At 41.9% G+C, this 22,512-nt stretch overlaps 1 protein-coding gene across 1 annotated transcript in view; it reads left to right on the forward strand.

Annotated features, from left to right (window-relative positions):
- Positions 1 to 22,512, forward strand: part of DSCAM (DS cell adhesion molecule) — a 540,743-nt gene that overhangs the window by 463,534 nt on the left and 54,697 nt on the right. Inside the window, exons 26-27 of the mRNA XM_054973688.1 lie at positions 16,967 to 16,997; positions 20,725 to 20,840. Of these exons, the coding sequence (XP_054829663.1) occupies positions 16,967 to 16,997; positions 20,725 to 20,840 (147 nt within the window). The remainder of the gene's footprint in view (positions 1 to 16,966; positions 16,998 to 20,724; positions 20,841 to 22,512) is intronic.

The raw sequence follows: 22,512 nt of genomic DNA on the forward strand, positions 1-22,512 counted from the left end.
GAGGTAACAGTGGGCGACCTTATCTTGTACCTCTTTGTATTCCACATGGTTTAGTCAGCTCTCCATTAACAATTATTTATGATGTCTGAGATGTATACATCGATTTAACCCATTTTATCAATTTTTCTCCAAAATCCATATATTCCCAAGACTTTAGACAAAAATTTCCAGTTTAAATTATCAAAAGCCTTCTCTGCATCTAAAAATATCAATGTGGCTTGTTTTTCATTATGTTTTTCCAAATATTCCAAAATATCAGATACTGTTCTGACATTGTTATAGGGCCATTTATAATTTGTCTTTGTTGTTCTTTAATCCTGGGTAAATTCTGCTTTCTAATATATTTATCTATTTTTCCACTGGTATATCACAACTCTTATATAAATTAGAATAGTACTGATAACATTCTTTTTGTATAGCCATCATATCTGTTAATACAATCTCTCTCTCTTGTATTTTCAATATCATTTTCTTTTCTCTCTGCTTTCTCACTTTATATGCCAACCATTTCTCTAGTTTATTTGCAAACTCAAAAGTTCTTTGGTTAACATAATTCAATTTTATTTCAATTTCTATTAACGTTAACATGGATAATTGTTGCTGTAAAATCTTAATTTGTTGAGAAATATTTATATTTCCTGGAGATTTCTTTCATTCTTTTTATCTCATCCAAAATATTTTGTTTTTTCTCCTGATCCTTTCTCTTAAGTTGAGCATTGTGTTCTATCAAATAACCTCTAATAAACACTTTACTTGCATCTCAAACCACTCTCATATCCGTGCCTTATTTAAATTAATTTCTCCAGGACCACTACCCTTTCACTAATTTGGCTTACTTCTCCAGATACTTGCATCATAGAATTTTCTAATCTTTAAACTTGATCTGTCATTTCATCTCTAACTTTTATAATCCTTTGATCCATATTTTTTTCAAAATCTTCCATTTTCCCCCTAGATCCTTCCCCAAATTTTCCATCGTATCCTCCATTTGCTGAAACAATTTCTGAATCAAATCCATTGAAACTATTTTCTCTACAATTACATCAAAATGATCCCCTTCAACCTGAGCTCTTTCTTGTATTAGCCATTATCAGGTAGAAGAGCCTCCAAGTTTAAAATATTACAGTCCAGCTAGTTTTATTTTTAACTTTCTCCAGCTTCATATCTCATCATTGTAACTACTGAATTCTCAGTCTCATAGTTTCTCTTTTGTTGTGCAGAATCCTCCAATTAACAGCAGTCCTTTAGAATAAACAAAAAACTATTTACACTGCAGTCTGTTCTTTTAAACTGGCAAATTTATCACAGGCACACTTTTGTCACAAATAAAATTAGAAATAAAAAATCTTTGCAAGTTTATTGTCCCCCTTTCCAACTCAAAAATTTAAGCTTTTTGCTATTTTTCAAATAGCTTTTTATAATTCCAGAAAAAAGGCTTCTCTGACTCAAGGAGACCCATCATTATCTTGGAGAAAATCTGTTTTAACCCAAAAGATAATTATGCCCGTAAATCTTAAAGAAATGAGTGGTGGTTAAACTTAGTGTCCTTTTAATAGCTTCATTCACAGCTCTGAGCACAGAGACGGCCCCAGGATTTCAGGCTGCTCAGCTCAGGAGTTGCCACCTAGGGGCTATGTCGGACTGCATTGCAGCTTCAATAAACACACCAGACACTTGTGTGGGTTAGAAATGGCCACAACTTTATTGATTACAGCTATATGGAGCATTGGCCTGGCATCTGGGCTGGATCCCCTTTGGCATTGTAGGCCTCACTGCTGAACCGATGCATCACCCGCCAGCCTCCCGCTGGCACCTTGGTACATGCCGTCCCTCATCGGCTCTGCCTGGTGACCCTTGCCTCCAGATCTGTCAGGGTGAGCAGCTCGCAGGCCTGCTCACCCTGTTGGGATCCAGCCCAATGCCTCAAAAACCACCAACCCATAAAGTTGTGACAGAGCCCCCTCAAAAGCTCTGAAAATGCAGAGGGTGGGAGGGTGCATGTTGATCCTGCAGATGCTCGAGCAGCAATGGCGCTGACCATGCGGTTGGACCCTCGCGGGATGGACACTCCGCCTCCATTCTTCATCCTGCCTCCACTCTGTCCGGCCTCAGGTGGCAACCCAGCTTGCTGGTGAGTCAGCCGCTTCCTTTTGCCACCTAGGGGCTATCTCGGATTGTGTTGCAGATTCAATAAACACACCAGACACTTGTGTGGGTTAGAAATGGCTGCAACTTTATTGATTACAGTTATATGGAGCATTGGCCTGGCATCTGGGCTGGATCCCCGTTGGCATCGTAGGCCTCACTGCCGAACCGATGCATCACCCACCAGCCTCCCGCTGGCACCTCGACACATGCCGTCCCGTCGCCGGCTCCGCCTGGCGACCCTTGCCTCCACTTCCATCGGGGTGAGCAGCTCACAGGCCCGCTCACCCTGTTGGGATCCAGCCCAATGCCTCAAAAACCGCCACTGGAGGCAGGCCAGGGGCCCGCCTCCCCACCAACGCTCCAGCTGCTGTAACCAGAAAGATGGAGCCACCACTTACCCCCAGGGGGCCCCGACTTCGATGACCAGAGGGAGGCGAAAACCCCAAGTGGCCTCGGCCAATCTGGCCCCTTGCGAGAAAAATTCCTCCCTGGCCCCCAAAGGCGACTGGCACAACGGCCCTGGTGATCTCCGCCAGGGCCCTCCAGGGGGCCCACTCTCATCCCCCCGCCTGCGCTGCTCTCGCTGTCACTCCAGTCATCCAGCATTCAAGCAGCCTCTTCGCGGTAGGGGTGCCATGCCTGCAACTGAATCACATAACGTTAGAACTCTCTTTCCTGCCATCACCCAGATAGACTGTGGCCAGCCACCTGCCCTCACGCCTTATTATGCCAGAGGACAGGCCCACCTCAGCTGCCATGGTTGCCGCTCCTGTGCGATATGCATGGGACCTGTATGCACCCGGCTGGAAGCCCGCCTCTCGTATTCTGGCTCGCATGACGCTGCGAATTGGACCTCGTGACTGGCCGGCTGGCCTGTGATGGCTGGGCGCCTGTCCAGGTAAGCCCGGACCGCCCGCACTGGCAAGGGCCCCCCCTGCCCCACTGCATGGGGGCGCCATCGCTCCGCGCCCCAGCTGATTGGACTTGGACTGCCGGACCCTGCTTTGTAGTGTGCCCTAGATCAAGATATCCGCCCGCGCAGATGCCCTGGTGGACTGATCCCCAAATGCAGTTGCTGCCCCTTCGCTAACGCGGAAGGCCCCGTAGGGCGTGAGGCTGAAGGCCGCCTCAACAATGTGCCTTTCAAGGGGGAATGGCATATCCCATTCACCTGCGAGATGCAAGCTGTGATGGGCCACTGGGTGTCCTTGCGAGGTGGCTCCTGGTGGGCCCTACCCACCATGGCCCTGCGGGCCAGGAACTGCCTGTCAGGTCTGCCTTCCCCATTGCCTTGCAAAAGAACTAGATAGCTGCCGGGTGCAACTTGATGGTCTTGGGTGCATATCTGGCCTCACCATCGGCGCCAGATATTCCCACGGAGCCTCTGCCAGCACATCCCCTCCTGCCCAGCCGGGCCCATCCAAGCGGAGTGTCGTGAGAGCTGCGATCGCAGCCCCGCAAGCCCGCCTGGCCGTAGGCGCCAGTGAATTCTGCCCTTCCTGCCATATCCGGTGCTTCCAGGCTTCAAGCTCCACCAGGCAGGGATCTGGATGTCGCTCTGCGCCTGGTGCCTTCCCTAGAAACCTGTCCTCCTGAGAGCGAGAAAGGGCGTCCATTATGTTGTTGTCTATTCCGGGTATATGACGAGCTCCAGCACGATGTTGTTCCGCAAACACCGACGGACCAACCTGCACACCAGGCGCAAAACTTGCTCTTAGTGTGACGTCTGCCTGCTCACGACTCGCGCCACTGCTTGACTGCCGCCACCAAAGGAGGACCTTCTTGCTGTTGAACTGCTCCGCCCAGAGCTCCATTGCCACCACGATGGGAAAGACCTCCAGGAACACAAAGCACCAGGGGATGCCATCTCCCCGCCAGGCCGCGGGCCCCCCGTTGCGTCTGAGTGCACCCGCAGGGATGCCCCCGTATCGGGGGGGGGGTCCTGCCACCCAGCCACCGTTGTATTCTTGCAAGAAGGTGTCCCAGGCCCGCAGGTCCGTCTACAGGTGCTTTGTTATCCTAATGTGGTACTGTGGTGCTGTTACTCCGACTGTTGCTCTGGCCAGCCGGGCGCATGTTGTCCTCCTGGCTTGGAGCACCGATCCGACCTTGACTTGCAGGCCATTCTGATATTCGGGGGGGGCAGCCTGCAGGTTACTGGCCCCGAGTCAATTTCCATCCCCCAAAGAGGACAAGCCAGTAGTAGGGGCTTCAGTCTTCACTTGGGCCCGTGGTATGCCTCCCTCCCTGGCCAACCCGAGTGACTGCCCCAGGCCCTTGGCCATGATGGCTGAACGGGGGGCGGGGCATGCCAGGTCTATCTGCACCCCCCTCGAGGAATGTGCTGACGGTCTCTAAGGCCGTGCAGGCCCCGCACAGCTCATAGTATAACGCACTTGGCCATCTGTGGCCCCAGCCGCAAGCCCGCCCCAGGTTCACAGCGTGGTCCAATGATGCATAGCGTACTGTGCCAAGTTCTGGTGGCACTGCTTCATTCCCGATGCTCCTGTCGGGTACGACGGGTGGTGAATCACCCAGAATTAACCCAGTGTCTTATCCGGGACCACCCCCAGCGGGGTCACTCTCCGGTTGTTCACGGGGGGCATGCCAAATGGGCCCGCCATGCACACTGCCTGCTCCTCCTTTTCGCTCTTCGCTGCCGCCACGCCCGGCATGTCCCACGTGGACTTGAGATTGGGCGCCTCTCTGGTGACCCAAGGGCCCATGTACGGGATCCTGAAGCCCTCGGTGACCCCCCCCAGAGCAAGGTGGTGGCCACCCGGTTGGTGTAACGCTGCAGCCCAGGCTGCAGCACCGTCGGGGAGACTGGTGTCCGGGCGACCAAACGCCAGTCCCCCGTGCCGATCGTCTCACTTTCTTCCTGGGCCTGGTGGCGCCCTGCCCCCCCTGCTGGTGATCTGTCCCCCTCACCCCCTGGCTCTGCTCCCACCAGCTCCTCCCCGAAAGGGCCGCTGAGTTCTGGGGCCTCTGAGGCAGTCCTGCCGTGGGTGGTGGCCCGGGCAAACCTTCCACACATGGTCAATGTGGCACCTAGTCTTGTGGCGACCCCCTGCGGCGGTGGCACTTGGCAGTGTGGCAGACAGGTGAAAAGCCACATGGAACCCGTCTGAGATTGGCTCCCTCGTGGGCCAGCAGATGGTACCCGCTTGGGCCTCCCCTGGCCCCAGGCTCAGCTCTCTGCCTGTACCCAATTCCTGATCCCACCGCTCTGGGCCTGGCCTCACTGCCCATGAGACATGAGTCCATCTTGTATGTCTGTTCCTAAGGATAAGATCTCAGTTCATTTTGCTATGAACTTATCTGATCTAGCATGTCCTCCGCTGTAGCCCTTTTTCCGTAAGAGACTTCGCTAAGCTGGAGCCACTTTTTGGCAGTGAGTCTGAGACTGGAGCGATTTCCGAATCTGCTTCTAGAATCTGCCCAACCGCAGCTAGTTAATCCATTTGATACAGCCGAGCTTCAATCTGAGTATACGCCTCTCCCTACTGTTCCATTTTGTTCAACAAAGGTCTCTGAACAAAGCCATCTGTAGGAGTTGGTCTGACATTCCCAAGTAACTTAGAGGTACTTTCCTAGAAAATGTGCGTTCCTTCTATACTTCTGGTTACTCGTGTACTAGGATCTATTGGCCCAACTGCAAAGGAGGTCTTCTCTGCTGTTCCGTGCACATTCTCAGGGCAGGAAAAACGCTGTTGAGACTTTGCTTAATCTCTTTCTTTGTTCCTTGCGAGGTTGCCTGTGAATGCATTCACCTGCTACTTGAATCCTTGTTCCCCCTGGCTGTTAGACCAGCAGTCAAGGAAAAACTCCGCAGTTAACCCTTTTCTTCTAGATATGGCTGCTTCTCGTTTCTTGGATTCAACTGCGGGCTTTGCATGGCCCTGAGGAACTGATTCAAGACTGGGCCACCCAGAGGCCTTGAACACTGCCTCACCCTCGCGCTAGCACCCAGACACGTCATGCCTGCGCAAGCTAAAAAACCCCGCCCTGCGAGGCGGTCTGCTGGTCGACCTGCTCGCGGGCAGAGGGAAGAACTGGGCAGAGAGGGGGGGAGAACTGGGCAGAGAGGTCCCTGAGGTCCCTGTTGTTACAGATCTGCAACAGGAGTTTATCATGTTTCAGCATTCCCCAAATACACCTATTAAGGAGGTACAGTAGATTAGAAGCCCACTTCTAGATGCTAATGGCTACCAATCAGTTTAAATTGGCAGCATCTTTGTGTATACACAGTTTCATGAAAACCTGATGCCAACCTGTTCAGCAAATGTTTTTGGCTGTTTGATACGAACTGATTGACTTGCATCTGATTGAGACCTTCGAATACAGTAAGTTTGGCTGTCAGACATCTTTGGGGTATAAATCACAGCATCTCTCTACTAAAGACTGATTCAGTGTCTAAATGGGATGGTTATCTAGTTCAGTTGGGGAATTATGAAGCAAAAAAATCATTTGTCCTCCTGCCCTCATTAGAGATGAGAAAGCATTTCCATTTTGTTTCTTTTTTTAAAAGAAGTTTGCAGACTCACCTGTGGGCTGTATTGGCACTGGGTACAAGGAGGAGGGGGACGCATAGCTAAGACATAAGAGACTGGAGAGTCAATGTCCTCTTCCTGGCTAGCACCATTATTGAAGAGTTATCAGCAGAAGCAGGCATTCTCCCACCCACCCACCACTCTTTCTGGGCATCAGGGGTGTCATCACAACTTTATAGGTTCAGTGGTTTTGAGGCATTGGGACCAATCCAAAAAGGGTGAGCAGGGCATGGGGCCAGCTCACGACAGCGGATTGGGAGACAAGGGCTGACCAACATGGTTGGCAGCAGAACAATGCTTGTGATGGCAGACCAGCAAAGAGGGCTGGTGAGGGGGGGCATGGCGTCGGAGCCTTCAGGTATGGACGCACATTGAACGATCTCCGTCTCCTTCCTCCCTGTAAACCCCGGAAAACAGATGATATTGCTTACCCTGCATTATATATTTGAGAAAGCAGACGCAGAGGGAAAAGAAGATCTATCCAAAATTGACAAGAAATTAGCAGCAGCTCTTTTACAGCACAACTCAAACTATGCCTCAGGAACGCAGCAAGACTGAGCTATCCAAAATGGCCGACGGGAAACTTGTAAAAACAAACGCAGCGGCAAAAATTAATAATCACTCCCTCGAGGCACAGTTTGCAAAATTTGAAGAAAACCTGCTCAAGCAAATGACGCTGCTCATCCAACCGCTATCTACACAATTAACAGAAATCAAATTAGAACTTCAAAAGACAAATCAAACAGCTGAAAGTGCTATGGAACTTAGTATCATGTCTCAAAGAGACGTAAGAGAAATATATAATAAACTAGAAGAGCAGGAGGAAAGAATTCTTCACCTGGAAGTGTCAGCTCATTACAGAAATCTCAAGCTCCATGGGATTGAAGAGTCTCTTATAGAAAATGAAAATATAATCAGAACATTAACACCTTGGCTATCTAAGCTGCTGGGCATTAAGGAAGGCACAAACCAACTCATAACAAAAGCTTATCACATCGGATCTTTAAGCCAGCAGAAAAAAAGAAATATGCCAAGAGATATCATTATTGAAGTACCAGATACTAACATCAGGAAGAAAATAATCAACGAAGCAAAATCCAAAGGCTTTCTATTATTCAATAACACCCAGATACAAGTATACAGCGACCTGCCTAATGAAGTTCTCTTAAAGAGAAAAGAACTTAAACCCACAACCAAGACTTTGAGGAGAGCGAAAGTACAATACAAATGGTGGAATTACACGAAACTACTGGTCTATCACAAAGGACATCGTCTTATTGCTTCGGACTACGACTCTGCAGCATCAATGTTAAATGAACTGAACCTAGAAGAACCGATGGAAACAAGCAAACCAAGTCAAAAAAGAAAATTTTCTCAGTCAACATCTTCATCCCCTCAGAAGGGAAGTAAAATTCCAATAAGAGACAATTGATTTAGACACTTAGCCACAATGCTAAAATGTAAGGGAAGCGTTATCATAATACTCTTTATTGAAGATTCAAAACGGGGTAAGAAAGGGAGGGGGGAGTTCGGTCCTTTCAATGTAACTCCTTTTTTAGTTAAGCCCGGTAAGTTTTGGTATATACCAAACTAGTGTGTGAATAGAACACACTAGCTAAAAGGGCTTTGGGGAACAAATCTATTATTTTTGTGCAGTTTGTAACAACTGGCCAGGGGATTTGTGGGAGGGAAAGGATTTGAAATAGATCTCCCATTATTGTGATCTTAGAGCTAATCAACCAAGAGTTCCGTGGGAGGGAAAGATAAGATAACTAGGGAAAGGGGAAAGGGAAACATCAAGGGAGGGGGAGAAATTTCCAAAGCTCATTTGTATTGCTAATTCAGACTTAAAGGGCAAAGTTGGGTGGGTTAGGGAGGAGGAGGGAATAGAAAGGAAAAGAGAGGTGGGAAAGGAGGGGGGAAAGGGGGGAAATTAAACGAAATGTTGATTTATCTAAACAAAGGATATAAGAAAATAGAACAGGGTAAGGAGTTAGAGAAAAGGAGTGGACAGCTAGGGAAAATCAAATAAATCCTTCTATATTACATTCAAACTACTTAGTGTGAAACTACAACACTGCAAAAAAGAGGGAAAGAAAAGGGTAAGAGGTCAGTGGAAAGGAAATCAAGCAATTTATTTTCAATAACTATTTGAAGTGTGAATAAAACACGTCACTAATAGAATCATTTCTCTTATTTTATTTTGGCCTATTTTTGTCTTAAAATAAACAAAAGAGAGAAAAGAGAAAAAGAGGCAAAGCTTAGAAACATTCAAGGGTAACTGCTAAGTTATATAAAGCTGAATTCATTGTTCAAGTTAATAAAAATCTCCATAAGTTATAAACACAGAAAGTCATTTAACTTTTACTTGTTTAAATTTACTTGATACCTGTACCAAAGAACACTCTAAAGATTATTTATAGATCCTATTGATATAGTTACTACTGCAGCAATCTGTGATCTCTTCAGACAAGGTTAGAAGGGAAAGTATATACACCAAGCTTAACAAGTCAAAATAAAACTTTTCAAGTGAACAGGAATTTACTAATCTATTAAAACCTTTAATACTAAGTATCCACAATTCATCTTAGCTGCTAAAGATCCTTCATATAAAGCTAGCAAGTTCTTCTATAAATTGAATCCTACCAAACAGTACAAAACTACCACCTATAAATTAATTGCCATAATTGGAAGAAAATTGATTGGGGGGAGAAATACCACATCATCAATTAATTAAACCCTTATTCTCGATTTTATCAATCCACCTTGAGATAGTGCTATTACCAAATAATTAATTAAAATACATTTTAAAAAGGGGGGGGGGAATTCATCTGCACAATTCATTAGATTCAATATGTCATCAAATATTAAAATCACCTCTTTTAATGTTCGTGGTCTAGGTAACCCCATTAAAAGAAAACGCATTTTGGCAAACTTAGCTAAAACAAGGTCAGACATCATCTTTCTTCAAGAGAAACATCTCCACCCCATAAATAGTCAAAATCTAAAAGCAAGCTGGATACACCTTCAATACCATGCAAAAGGCACTTCTAAGGCGAGGGGAGTAGCTATCCTAATCTCGAGAACCATTTCTTTTCAACATCAAAGCACATTAAGTGATCCCAAAGGGAGATTTATTTTTGTAAAGGGCAAAATAGGATCACAAACTTACACCCTAGCTTCAATTTACGCCCCAAATTCAAATCAAATTGCGTTCTTGGAAGACAGTTTAAACAAATTGACTTCTTTTCAGGAAGGTGAACTGATCTTGGGAGGAGACCTGAACTACATAGTAAACCCAAAATTAGACAGACCCAAACCTAAAAACAAAAAATGTAAAAAAGAAACTTCAAATACTAATTTAGCAAAGCTTCTAGACAATAACTTTCTAATAGACGTATGGAGACATTTACATGGTATAGAAAAAGATTTCACATACTATTCATCTAAATATAACATCTATACTAGAATAGATTACATTCTAATTTCCAATACAGCAATAAATAGGCTACTTTCCTCTGAAATAGGTAATATCACCATGTCAGACCATACCTGGACTAGTTGTACACTGATGGCCACCCAAGACACATTGAAACAAAGGCATTGGTCATTCAATAAATTACTCATTAACAACCAAAATGCTATCAAAGAAATTAGCAACAACATTGAGCTGGTTATAAAAGAAAACGCAACAGATTATGTTAATTCATGCATCGTGTGGGATACAATTAAAGCAGTTACTAGGGGCCATATCATTTCTTTATCATCACAACTAAATAAGAAGAGAAATGTCATGAGACAGGAATTAATAGAAAACATCAAAGCACTAGAACTCGAGCACAAAAAAAACTGGTAGCAAACAGACATATAAAAAGTTATTGATTCAGCGTAAATTATTAGAAACCTTAGAAACGAACAAAATTTTGAAAAATCTCCAATATGTTAAGCAAAACTACTGGTATAACAATCTGAAATCATTGAGGTTACTATCATATAAAATAAAAAAAAAATCATCCAATATCATTAAACAGATATATGATAAAAATGGGAAACTACAATTCAAAACAAAAGAAATTCTTGATACTTTTGTCAATTATTATAAACAACTTTATTCATCTAAAATACCAATGAAGAGAAAATTACACATTTCTTAAAATCACTTAAGAATTTAAAACAATTGGATGACGAACACCGTTTACTCTTAAACAGCCCCATCACACATCAAGAAATACTTGATGTTATTAAATCACTCAAAAATAACAAAACTCCAGGACCTGATGGCTACCCATCAGAATTTTATAAAAAGTTTGCCACACTAATTGCTACTCCACTAATGCATGCTTGCAACACAGTTTTAAATACCGGACAAATACCCCCATCATGGCTCACTGCAATGATCATAGTAATCCCTAAACCAGGTAAAGACTCAACTAAAACAACTTCTTACAGACCTATTTCATTACTAAATCAAGATTATAAAATTTTCACAGCTATACTAACTAAAAGGTTGAATTCATTTATTACACATTACATACACCAAGATCAATCAGGTTTCATTCCAAACAGAGATTTAACTAATAACATCTATAAGACACTCAACTTAATTTCACACAGTCAAAAAAAAAACAATTAGAATCAATATTTCTATCTTTGGACATAGAGAAAGCGTTCGATTCTTTAGAAATATCGTACTTAAAACAAGTTTTACACTGCATGGGATTTGGAGAGACATTCCTCAAAATAATAAATGCTATATACTCACAAGCAACTGCCCAAATAACAATTAACAATCATCTATCCCACAAAATATTAATCCAAAGAGGCACGAGACAAGGGTGTCCTCTCTCACCAATCTTATTTGCGTTGGCTATCGAACTGTTAGCTATAGCTATTAGGGAAGACCCCAAAATACAAGGAATTAACATAGAGAACAATCAATATAAATTAAGCCTTTTTGCCAATGACATGGTTGTATATATTACAAATCCCATAGATTCTCTATACCCACTCCAAAATAAACTACTGGAATTCGGCTCAATTTCGGGCCTTACAGTCAATCAATCCAAGTCACAGCTCTTTCCAATATTTCTCCATGCAAACACTGTTACACATATCAAACAATCTAGTCAATACCACTGGAACCATAAGCAAATGTCATATTTAGGCATAACCATCCCTAATAACCTTAACCAATTGATGGAACTAAACCACATCAAAACAATCAACCAAATTAAAGCAGATCTACATAAATGGGGAAGGATTACTCCCTCATGGTTAGAATGATACCACCTAATTAAGTCATTTGTACTTCCAAAATTACTCTTTTTTTTTAGGGCAATACCGTTAACAATTCCACAAAAGAAAATTAAATCATGGCAACAATTATTAAACCAATTCTTATGGGGGAAGAAACATCCAAGAATAGCCTTTAAAACTCTTAAGCTAAAAAAACAGCAAGGGGGCTTTAAATACCCTGATCTAGAACTCTATCAGACAGCCACCAGACTATTCAATACGTTACAAATTTTAATTACAGCTAATAAGACTGACTGGATCGCAATCTTGGAGTCAGAACTTAAACATTGCAATATACAAAATATGTTTTGGAACACAAAAAAAGATCGACCCCACAAAATAAATAACCCTTTTCTAGAATCAATAATCAATACCTGGGATCGTACAAGATTCAAACTTATACCACAATTCTCAAGATTCTCTTCTTTTATAGAACAGCATTGGTTCCCTCCAGGGCAAATTAAAGCCTTTAAAAATATATGGCTCCAAGCAAATATGATCCGCATAATTGATATAACAACAAAAAAGGGAATCATAAACAAAATAGAATTAGAACAAAAAATAAAACACAAGATTCACTGGTTTGCCTATTTTCAACTCTCAAACATGCTACAACAAATAAAAATACAAGAATTACTTAAAAAGAACGCAACCGATTTTGAACTCCTACTTGATACCAAATCACTCAAACAAAAGGGATTAATTTCTAAACTATACAACATCCTTTTATCTCTCAACCAAATTAAAACTCTAAAATGCCAAACAAATTGGCACTTAGATTGCAACATAGAGCTAACACCTGAACAATGGAGAGAAATATGGACTGCAAACATTCTAAAACCGAAGACAGTTACCTCCCAAATCCAAAATTACAAAATCATTCACAGATGGCACATAACACCAAGAAAACTCTCACTAATAACTAAAACAAATCCTCCGCTCTGCTGGAAAGAGTGTGGAAATATAGGAACATTTAAACATTGCTGGTGGGAATGCCCCCGAATAGAACCTTTTTGGAATGATATATTATGTTATATAAAAGAAATAACGGGCTACAAAATCCCACTTGATCTAAAGATCATATTCTTGAATGTATGGGATACTTTTGAAATTCCACAAACAAGAAAAGATCTAATTAGCAACCTTTTGGTTGTAGCTAAGAACTTGCTAGCTTTACATTGGAAATCAAAGACGGTTCCCACAGCAGAAAAAATGGTTAGAAAAAATATGGGACCACTATATACAAGAAAAAATACATGACGAATTATACCAGAATGAACACTATTTGAAAGAAACTGATTTTATTGCAAAATGGTTACCATTCATTGAATTCATTTCCAATACAAATCACTCTCCACCTAAGCATTTACTTTTTGTTACTCAGATTTGAAGCAACGACTATCAAATAATTGGAAAAAAATGCTAGTTGTCTTTGTTTTAACTCTATTGGCATGACGTTTATTATCTAATTTCCTTATTCCTGTATAAAAACTAAAGCATTTCACAAATTTCACATCTATGCATATAATTGTATATAGTTCACTAAGACTTTGTTGTTGTTCTATTTTACTTCTGTATACTGTTTTTGGTTGGTTGGTTGTTTTAAAAAATAAAAAAATGGGGGAAAAAAAGAAGGCTGGTGAATGTAGCAGACCAGCAAAGTGGGCTGGTGAGTGATGCATCAGACAGCACGTGGGCCTGCCGATGCCAATGGGATCCGTTGCCCGTATACATGGCCAATGCTCCATCTAGCTGTAATCAATAAAGTTGTGGCCATTCCAACCAAGAGATGGTGTCTGTGTGTTATTTGCTGAACCCTCAGACTGCACGTAGCACATAGGTGACAATTGTTTTATTTTGTCAGTGATTTTGATTCTTTACTTTTCACTGTTAGTTTTGCACATTTGTGTTGTGTACACATGTATATTTTTATGCAAAATGTATATTGTAGTTATATGTACAATATGTGGCACAAACACGGTGCAATCCTAAACTGAGTTACTTCAGTCTAAACCCATTGACTTCAATGGGCTTAGACTGGGGTATCTCTGTATGGGATTGCACTGGTAATGTGGAAAATGTGCTTGTTTTGTGGGGAAATGGTGTAAAAATAAAGAATATCAAGTTTGATTCATAAAAAGGAAGTGAGATCAAAACAAGGATTGGCAATTCAAAAAGCTGTAATAAGAAATTTGAAACCATCTCTATCATCCACTTCCACTACAATGCAAGGAAAATTGGGATCCAATGGCAATAGCATCTCAGTGATAAAGTCTCCACCACCCAACTGCAATGCTTGTTGCATAGACTGAGCCAGATCAGCAGCATTGGCTGTCAGAAAGAGTCTTAGGAATATGCCAGCCCTCCATATGATAGAAGGCCATGAATGCAGAAAGCCATTTTTTAAGTGTTATTGGTGGTAGTGGACAGAGTGCTGTTTCTGTGATACGTCTGTGCTAATATTAGGATAATGTGCACTTTCAGAAGCATAGGAGCTACTTCAGAATGGTGAAACCCATGCTGTAGAAATAAAAGTAAATAAAATAATCACATGGGCAGTCACATGCTTCCCCTCCCCCCCCTGTATTTAGCAATTACCCATCAGGTAGGGGGGGAAATCCTCATTATTAACCCCACTCACATGGACACATTATTTATTTACTTAAAACATTTCTGTGCTTCCTTTCCACTCAAATAGGGTCTCCAAGGTGGTGGACATTAAGACATTAAAACATCAAGACATTAAAACAACATTTGAAATACAAGTGTGTATGTAAAATATTCAATAGAACATAAACACACATGACAACAACCCGGGAGGAGGGAAAATAACAGCTAGTAGAGGGAAGCCAAACGGAACAAAAAAGTCTTCATCTGCTGGAAGATGACCATTGTCATAGACGGAGACAGCGGAATCTCCCTAGGAAGGAGTTCTAAGTTTTTGGGTGCCACAGCCATGGAGGCCCTTTATTGGGTTGTCCCCTATCTAGCCTCAGAGAGCAAGGCACCCAAGCAGAGCCTCCAAAGATGACTAGGGTATGTTCATATGGACCTATGGTTCATATTAATCATGCATGACCTTGCAGAATGGGCATGAACTAGGCAGAAACTGTTTCCATGCTGTTTGGAGAGGATACAAAGTGGACCTTAAAGGTAGGAGAATAAATTGTAGAAACTGCATTCTTACCAGGAAATGAACAACACCAATTTGGTTAGGATCCTTTGGGAGGCTGAGGCCACTACATTAGTAATCAAATTAGTCCAAGATAATTGAAAATCAAGAGGGCAAGACTGAGGAATGATGCTTGTCATACAGTGAGCAGGTAAGAAGGGCATTCAGATATTGCTGTGTGGGAGATGATATAAAATTATGGCTTCATAAAGTTGTTTAAAATCAGAAGAAAATGAATTCTGGGAAGTGGTGGAAGATTTTCAGCATGTTCAGTTGTGAAATTATTTCATAACTTCTACCAAGGAATAGCAAAAAGGTCAAACAGCCCATTGATATCATTCATGACATCATAGTATTTAAGATTTTCAGAGATTTGTAATATTGTACTAAGATGATGAAATAGCTAAGATTTCATTTAAACCTAAGCATGCAGCCATCAGTCAAATATGCAGACTACAGCCATTTCTGAAGCCCTTTTTAAACTCTGAACACTTCTTGTTTGTGACCCCTAATTTTTCAAGATAATAAAAAAAAATCGATGTTGAAATACCCAGCTTTACACTGCTGTTATTTTAAATAGAACTAAAATAATTTCTTTACTGTATTCCAATTTTCTGACTTGGGGTGGGGGATACATATGGAATTGTATGCATTTTTCAAAAAGTGTCTATGATTTTACAAATAACAACAGATAGAGATAAATTCATCAATTGATGTGTGATAAATAAAGCCATTATGTAAAGGACTGGAACTAGAATATGTTTTCTTGTCAGAGTAGTTCTACTCAATTTCACAGGCACGCTGCTATGTTGCCATGAGATTGTTCATGGAGTCTGTATATTTTTTACTTATTTTTCATTGTTTCTCTTTGTTATTTACTCTCATAAATGTTATGTTGATTTGCTGATGTTATGCATCCTAGGCGTTTATAGTGACCCTTTAGGTGCACCTCTGCTATCTAGCATTAGTAGCCAAGGATCAGAATGCCATGCTCCATACAAACAATGGCAGCACCTGGTCCAGAGCAGTTGGACATCCAAGATTGACTGGTGGTAATTTTTTTAAGCAATAGAAGCACTTTTCTTCACCACAGGACCTCTTCTTCTCAAGTACATGCCCTTTTTCTTTAAAAAATAGTTCATGTGCGCACAAGTAAATAAAGGAAAATGATATAGGTTGGACTCTAAAGAGCTCTTTTAGGGGCACATAGCATTGTATGTGCCAAGCACATTTTTTTTAAAAAGTAGATTCCCATTACGTGCTGTTGGAATTCCTTCACTTCTTCTGTAGCAATTGTAGATATAGTTAAGGCTGTGAGAAAGTAACCACTATTTGGTGATGGAGAGTGCCATCAAGTTATAGCTGACTTATGGCAACTCCTACTGGGGTTTTCAAGGCAAGAAATTAACAGCAGTGATTTACTCCTGCCTACTTCAGCATAACAATCCTGGTCTTCTTAAGAGGTCTCCCATTCAATGACTAACCAAAGTCAACCATGCTAAGTTTCTGAGATCTGATGAGATTGGCTTTGCCAATTCCTGGGCTATCCAGGATCATTTATACCTAATGCCTCAAGAGCCTTCCCTCTTTTCTGTAGAGGGCTGTACAGCTCCTCAGAAAACAGCCAAAGTGTTGTACTTTATTTAAGGTAAAAATGTATTATTAATATAAAGCCATGATTACTGACCTCAGAAAAATTAATCTTTAATAAATAGCATAAAGCTGTTTGGTTTTTAACTTACATTTATGTTTTATAAGCTGTTTATGTATTGCTAATGTTTTTCCTTTTTTCTTCTAGATGCAAAGAGTCTGGCTGAGATGCTTATGAGGTAAGTATAATTTGTAGAATGTGCTAGATTGCTGATAAGGCAAAGGAGTGTTCCTGAGAACAGGGCTGGGCCCTCTCCAAATTGCACAGCAACTTCTTTGGAAAATATTCCATTTAGCATTTGTTTAGAAGTTCTGAAGCAGCAACTGGGTATTGTACCTTCCAGTTCACTGATATTTCAGTAGCAAGGGCACGGGCACTATGAGAGCCCAACCCTGGTAAGATGTCATGTTACACCTTCTCCTATCCCATTGTGTGTCCCATTATGAAGACTCCTGAGGTAAGTCACATGAGGTCATTCTCATGATGAGAACAGGAGTACAGCTGAAACAATTAACAGGTTTATTAAACAATTGTGGAGTGAGTTCTAACAGCGTTGCAGAAGAACAGAATTGCCAGATTTTGAGTTTTATAACATTTCAACATGCAGTCTCTGATATTTACAGCACAAGTAGAGGAGTAAGAGGTGTAGCTTTTACCATCACTGCCTCTGATGGGTATGATACTTGTGCTGTCAAGCAATTCATAGTGGCACTGGGGCCCAGGGAGTTTTTTTTTAAGGTGACCCCTACATAAGGACAGCTGACCTATGAGTAGTTGCTGTGACTCTAGTTCTTGCTAGGGTCTTTCTGGCACAAGATGGAGGGGGGAGTCACCTTCCTTCTGTGCATGCAGAACGGCTGCCTGGTTGCCTATGTTCACCAACTCATAGGTCAGGGCAGCTGACCTATGAGTAGTTGCTGTGACTAGGGTCTTTCTGGCACAAGATGGGGGTGGGGGGTCACCTTCCTTCTGTGCATGCAGAACGGCTGCCTGGTTGCCTATGGAAAGAAAAGAAAGACTCGGGGATAGTAACGAATCATTATAACAGCAGCTGCAGCATTTATGTCCTGTGATTAGATGCTCATTAGGGGTTGCTAAGTGGAGTGAGAGAAGTTGCTGGTTTTTAATCTGTTTGTCTCAGGCTAGCTGCCCACTCTGACTGGTAGTGCTCTGGATGGCCCCATCACCAACACAATATTTTCCCATCCTCCTTAGGATGCTGCTGTAGAACTCTCTTTCCCAATTCTGTTTATTCTGTCCCTCATACTCTAGCTCTGATCTTGCAGAAAAACCTAGCAGCACATGTAGGTGGAATATCCTTGCTGGGTGTTCAATCAACTGAGGTGGATGTACTGCCCTTTGTCTTCAGGGGGTGCATGGTGGAGCTTAGCTGCATTTAGTAGCTTGTCAGCAACAGAAAGTTAATGTGTCCTCTGAGTCAGGGATAAGGCTAAATAAGGGAGGATTGTTTAACAAGTACACAGTTTCCCATCGCTGTAGGGGACAGAGGAGGGAAACGTGTGTTTCAGAGAGAGAGAGAGAGAGAGAGAGAGAGCAAGCACTCTGCTGTCTTCATGGGGAGCTTTGACTGGTTAGCCACCAGTTACTTAAAGTTGGCAAAAGGCACTCCTGGCCACCACCACCACATGCTTATCCATCCATAGATGTGGGGCTAAGAGTATACCTAGTTTATGGTAGGTTTGCCAACTTCCAGGTAGGGCCTTGAGATTTCCTGAAATTACAACTGAACTCCAGCCTACAGAAATCTGTTCCCCTGGAGAAAATAGCTGTGTTGGAGGGTATACTCTATGGCATTATACCTGGCTGAATTTCTTCCCCTCCTCAAATCCTGCCATCCCTAGGTTCCACCTCCCAAATCTCCAGGAATTTCCCAACACAGGGTTGGCACCCCTAAGTATCATTCCTACCAGTGCCACAGTTATGTTTGCAGTAACTTCTAGCAGGCGCATGAATGCTAGTGTCTTTTTTATTTATTAGAATGGCTTCATTGGGGTCTGGCAGCAATGCTATCCTATCCAGTGAATGTTAGGACTGGGTAAAATCGAAAAGAGTCCAGTAGCACCTTTAAGACTAACCAACTTTACTGTAGCATAAGCTTTCAAGAAACACAGTTCTCTTCGTCACATGCGTCAGAGAGAAGAGAACTGTGTTTCTCGAAAGCTTATGCTACAGTAAAGTTGGTTAGTCTTAAAGGTGTTACTGGACTCTTTTTGATTTTGCTACTACAGACTGACATGGCTAACTCCTCTAGAGGACTGGGTTGCAGTATTAAACTGGGGGATAAAGATTAAGGAGCTGATCTAAAGGTCTTGTGAGAAAGATGGAGCTTGTGGAAAGATTTAAAGGAATCTATATCGAGAGAGTTCTTTGCATAATGGACAGCATCATATGAGAGGGCAGGAGGCCTTTAGGTAGCATTGGGGTGGTAGAGTTGGTGGAACAAAGGTCATGATCAAAGATATAACCAGGACAACCGCTGAATGATTCCCAACTTATCCTTCAAGTAGAAAATAAATATTGGGAACCACAGTCCTATGATTACATTGCCTGTTAGTTCAGTGGTAACTCTATAATGTAAATCTTGGCAACATTGTCAAAAGTTCTTCCTACACCCTCATCTTGAATTTTATCTGTACAAGTGATTTTTACCAGCATGAACAGTCCTAAAACATTATGGAGATAATATACCTTGTGCTCTGTATCTGATATGAATTTGCTATAAATTTTAGTACTTACATACTCACACAAACTTGTGATTCATAGCTCATCTCAAGTGTAATTTTCCAATACACAAATTTTAAAATGAGAATATAATAGCTTCAGTGATAGCATACTAATTGTTTCTGATGTCAGTTTCTTCTGCCAAAATGCTACATCAATTGCAAGGAGTTAGCACAGGAAAGGTGACTGGATTGCTAATTTTTTGCCATTTTAGAGTCCACCAAACAAAAAACAGATTATAATGAAATTATTGCTAAGTGTATAAAAGCTTGAATAAGCAGTCACTCATAAAATATCCAGTTTCTAGACTGATCAATATTTGTCAATACTAAGGCATCATCATGAGCATACAATGCCACAGTAGCAGCCTTCTCTCCATGCTAGCTGAAGGATTCATTTGTTCTGTCTTTGAGAAATGGAAGCAGAGACGGAGAACTAACAACTTTATAAATTGCCTCTGCAAGGGGGCCTTCAAACGCAATCTTAAGGGAGGTCCCTCATTGTGCTCATCTTTTATTTTTCTAATCTTCCTGGCGTTAAATTAATTGTTTGTGTGTGTGAAAGAACTAATAAGAAGAATCGCTTTGAGCATCCTGATGGCTTCCACTGATTTTTTACCTAGTGCATCGACTAAAATTAATCTCCAGCTTAAAAATAGAAAACATGACTACCCCCTCTCACGCACACACACACCACATTCTGTGCTCTCAACATTTTAATGAAGGGATTTAGTATTAAAAAGACATTTGATTGACTATTTTTAAAATATATTTTCAATTGGAAACTGCCATTCTTCCTTCCTTTTCCAGAAGGCCCAAGGACCTACCTGATTCCAGTGCCACCTAGCACCTTTTAATGTAGTTACATCTGCTTGGAATTCTGTACAGGAAGCAGATAAGAGCCATTAAGATTAGGGCTCAAACATTTTCTCTCCCCCCTCACCTTCTATTTTTTTTTAAAATCCAGCCTAATTAAGAGTTCTGTAGAACTCCTGCTTGCACAACTTCTTGTGTTATTTTGGTTGGTTCTAATAAAAGACTTTTGTTTTTAAAATAACCTTGAATTCTTTTGAAATAGTATTTAGCTTGTTTCTTTGCTTGGTTGTTAATTTTAATAGATGTATTCCCTTTTTTGTTTGTTTTTGGGTGGGTTTAAATTCCTAGTAAGAATACAAGGACTTCGGATACACTTAACAAGCAACAGCAGACATTGAGAATGCACATAGACATTCCCAGAGCTCAGCTTCTGATTGAAGAGAGGGATACAATGGAGACCATTGGTAAGCAGTCTTGTTCAGGGGCTTTGTATTGCTCCTTTTACAGAATATTTTTTTGAACTGAAGAAGGAATTAAAGATTACTTTGTATTTGAATGCTTGACTAATGACATTCGGTAAACCTTACAACAGAATACAAAAGAATGCATAAGTTAGGGGGGAAACTAAGTATGTATTAAACATCTGTAAAGGCTTAGAAACCTCCTGGATTTCCTTTCCCCCCTTTTAATATTTAGAAAATTGAAATGCACCTAACATTTAAAGAATGGAAAGTATCCAATCACTTACAGTTTTGCTTTAATAATGAAATACTGACATGTTTTCACTCTTGTTGTCCAAGTTAAGAAATGGCTGCATTATAGGTGAGGCTGAGATCTGTAGCTCAGGTTGCAAAGAAAATGACTGTGGTTTGAACACACAGAAAGAATGAGGAAATCAACTGGGCTAGCAAGCTTAAAGCTTGGCTCAGTCTATGAATCAGCTAGCTTGCATGGCTGCTGCCTCCCCTTGACTGCATCCCACACTGTTTCAAAAGAAATTATGAAAAACATGTTGTGGGACAGACCTAAAGTGAAGTTCCAGTGCCTGTCTGAGGCTCAGCAGCACTGACAGAGAAATTAATCATCATTGAGTATCTTAGACCATTTGCACATGCCCTTAAAGGGACGGCCCACTCACTGAACGCTGGTGGCTTCTCCTCGTGAATCCAGATGTTTCTGTTTGCAAAACACGGGCCATTTGACTTCCATTTTTTTGACACGTTTTTTGGAAACATACTTTCCATGGTCCCAGAGAAGGCGCCAAAAAAACAGAAGCCAAATGGCCTACATCCGTTTTGCAAAAGGAGACATTGCCCGTGTTCGGTTGTGTATCATCCCTTTAGGGACATGTGAAAATGGCCTTAGACTTGGGCCACCATCTCCATCTGTGCCACTTTTATTCCACCTTTCCTCCAGGGAGTTCAGTGCAGTGTATATGGTTCACCCTGCCTTTCTTTGGTCCTCATAACAGCCCCGTAAAGTAGGTTAGGCTGAGAAAGAGAAAGCTTTGTGTCCAAGTGCATCTCCTCAAGTCTTATTCCAACATTCTTACTTTTAATGCCATGTTGGCTTCCAGCATGTATCCCTTAGCTGACTTTTGAGTCTGACCCATCATTGTCCCTTCTGTTTGTTTTGTGTCTTTCACACAGTTTACCTTGCTGCCAGAATATTCCTCCACATCTCTGTCAAAGAGCCAGAATGCTGAAAATGTTGACAGCAACTCTTATGTAGATAAGATTTTAGAAAAATTGAGCCCATTTATCTAGCGTGAGCAGAGAACTCTTAATAGCCAGCACACACCCAGCACATACACTTAATACAAGCTCACCCAAGGCAGGGTTCGCTTTAGTAAGAGCTAAAGATGAACATAGGTTCTGGTGTTTCTTTAGTTTGCTTCTCTGCTGCTTTGTTTTCTGCCAAGGTTTATTCCCTGCTTCCCTTTTACTCTTGACTTATCACCCCTGGACTCTGACTTTGTAGTAAAGATGCAATTCACTTTTTAACTACTGCAGCCTTGATAAGTGCTTCTATAAGAAACTGTCTAGCATGAAGTGGTAAGCAGTCAGCCAGGCCTCTGGGAAGCTGCCACGTGGCTTGTTGCCAAAATGTTTTATTCCCAACCTGAACTGTAGCAAC

This window comes from Eublepharis macularius, chromosome 3 (genome assembly GCF_028583425.1).
Source record: "Eublepharis macularius isolate TG4126 chromosome 3, MPM_Emac_v1.0, whole genome shotgun sequence".
Lineage (NCBI taxonomy): Eukaryota > Metazoa > Chordata > Lepidosauria > Squamata > Eublepharidae > Eublepharis > Eublepharis macularius.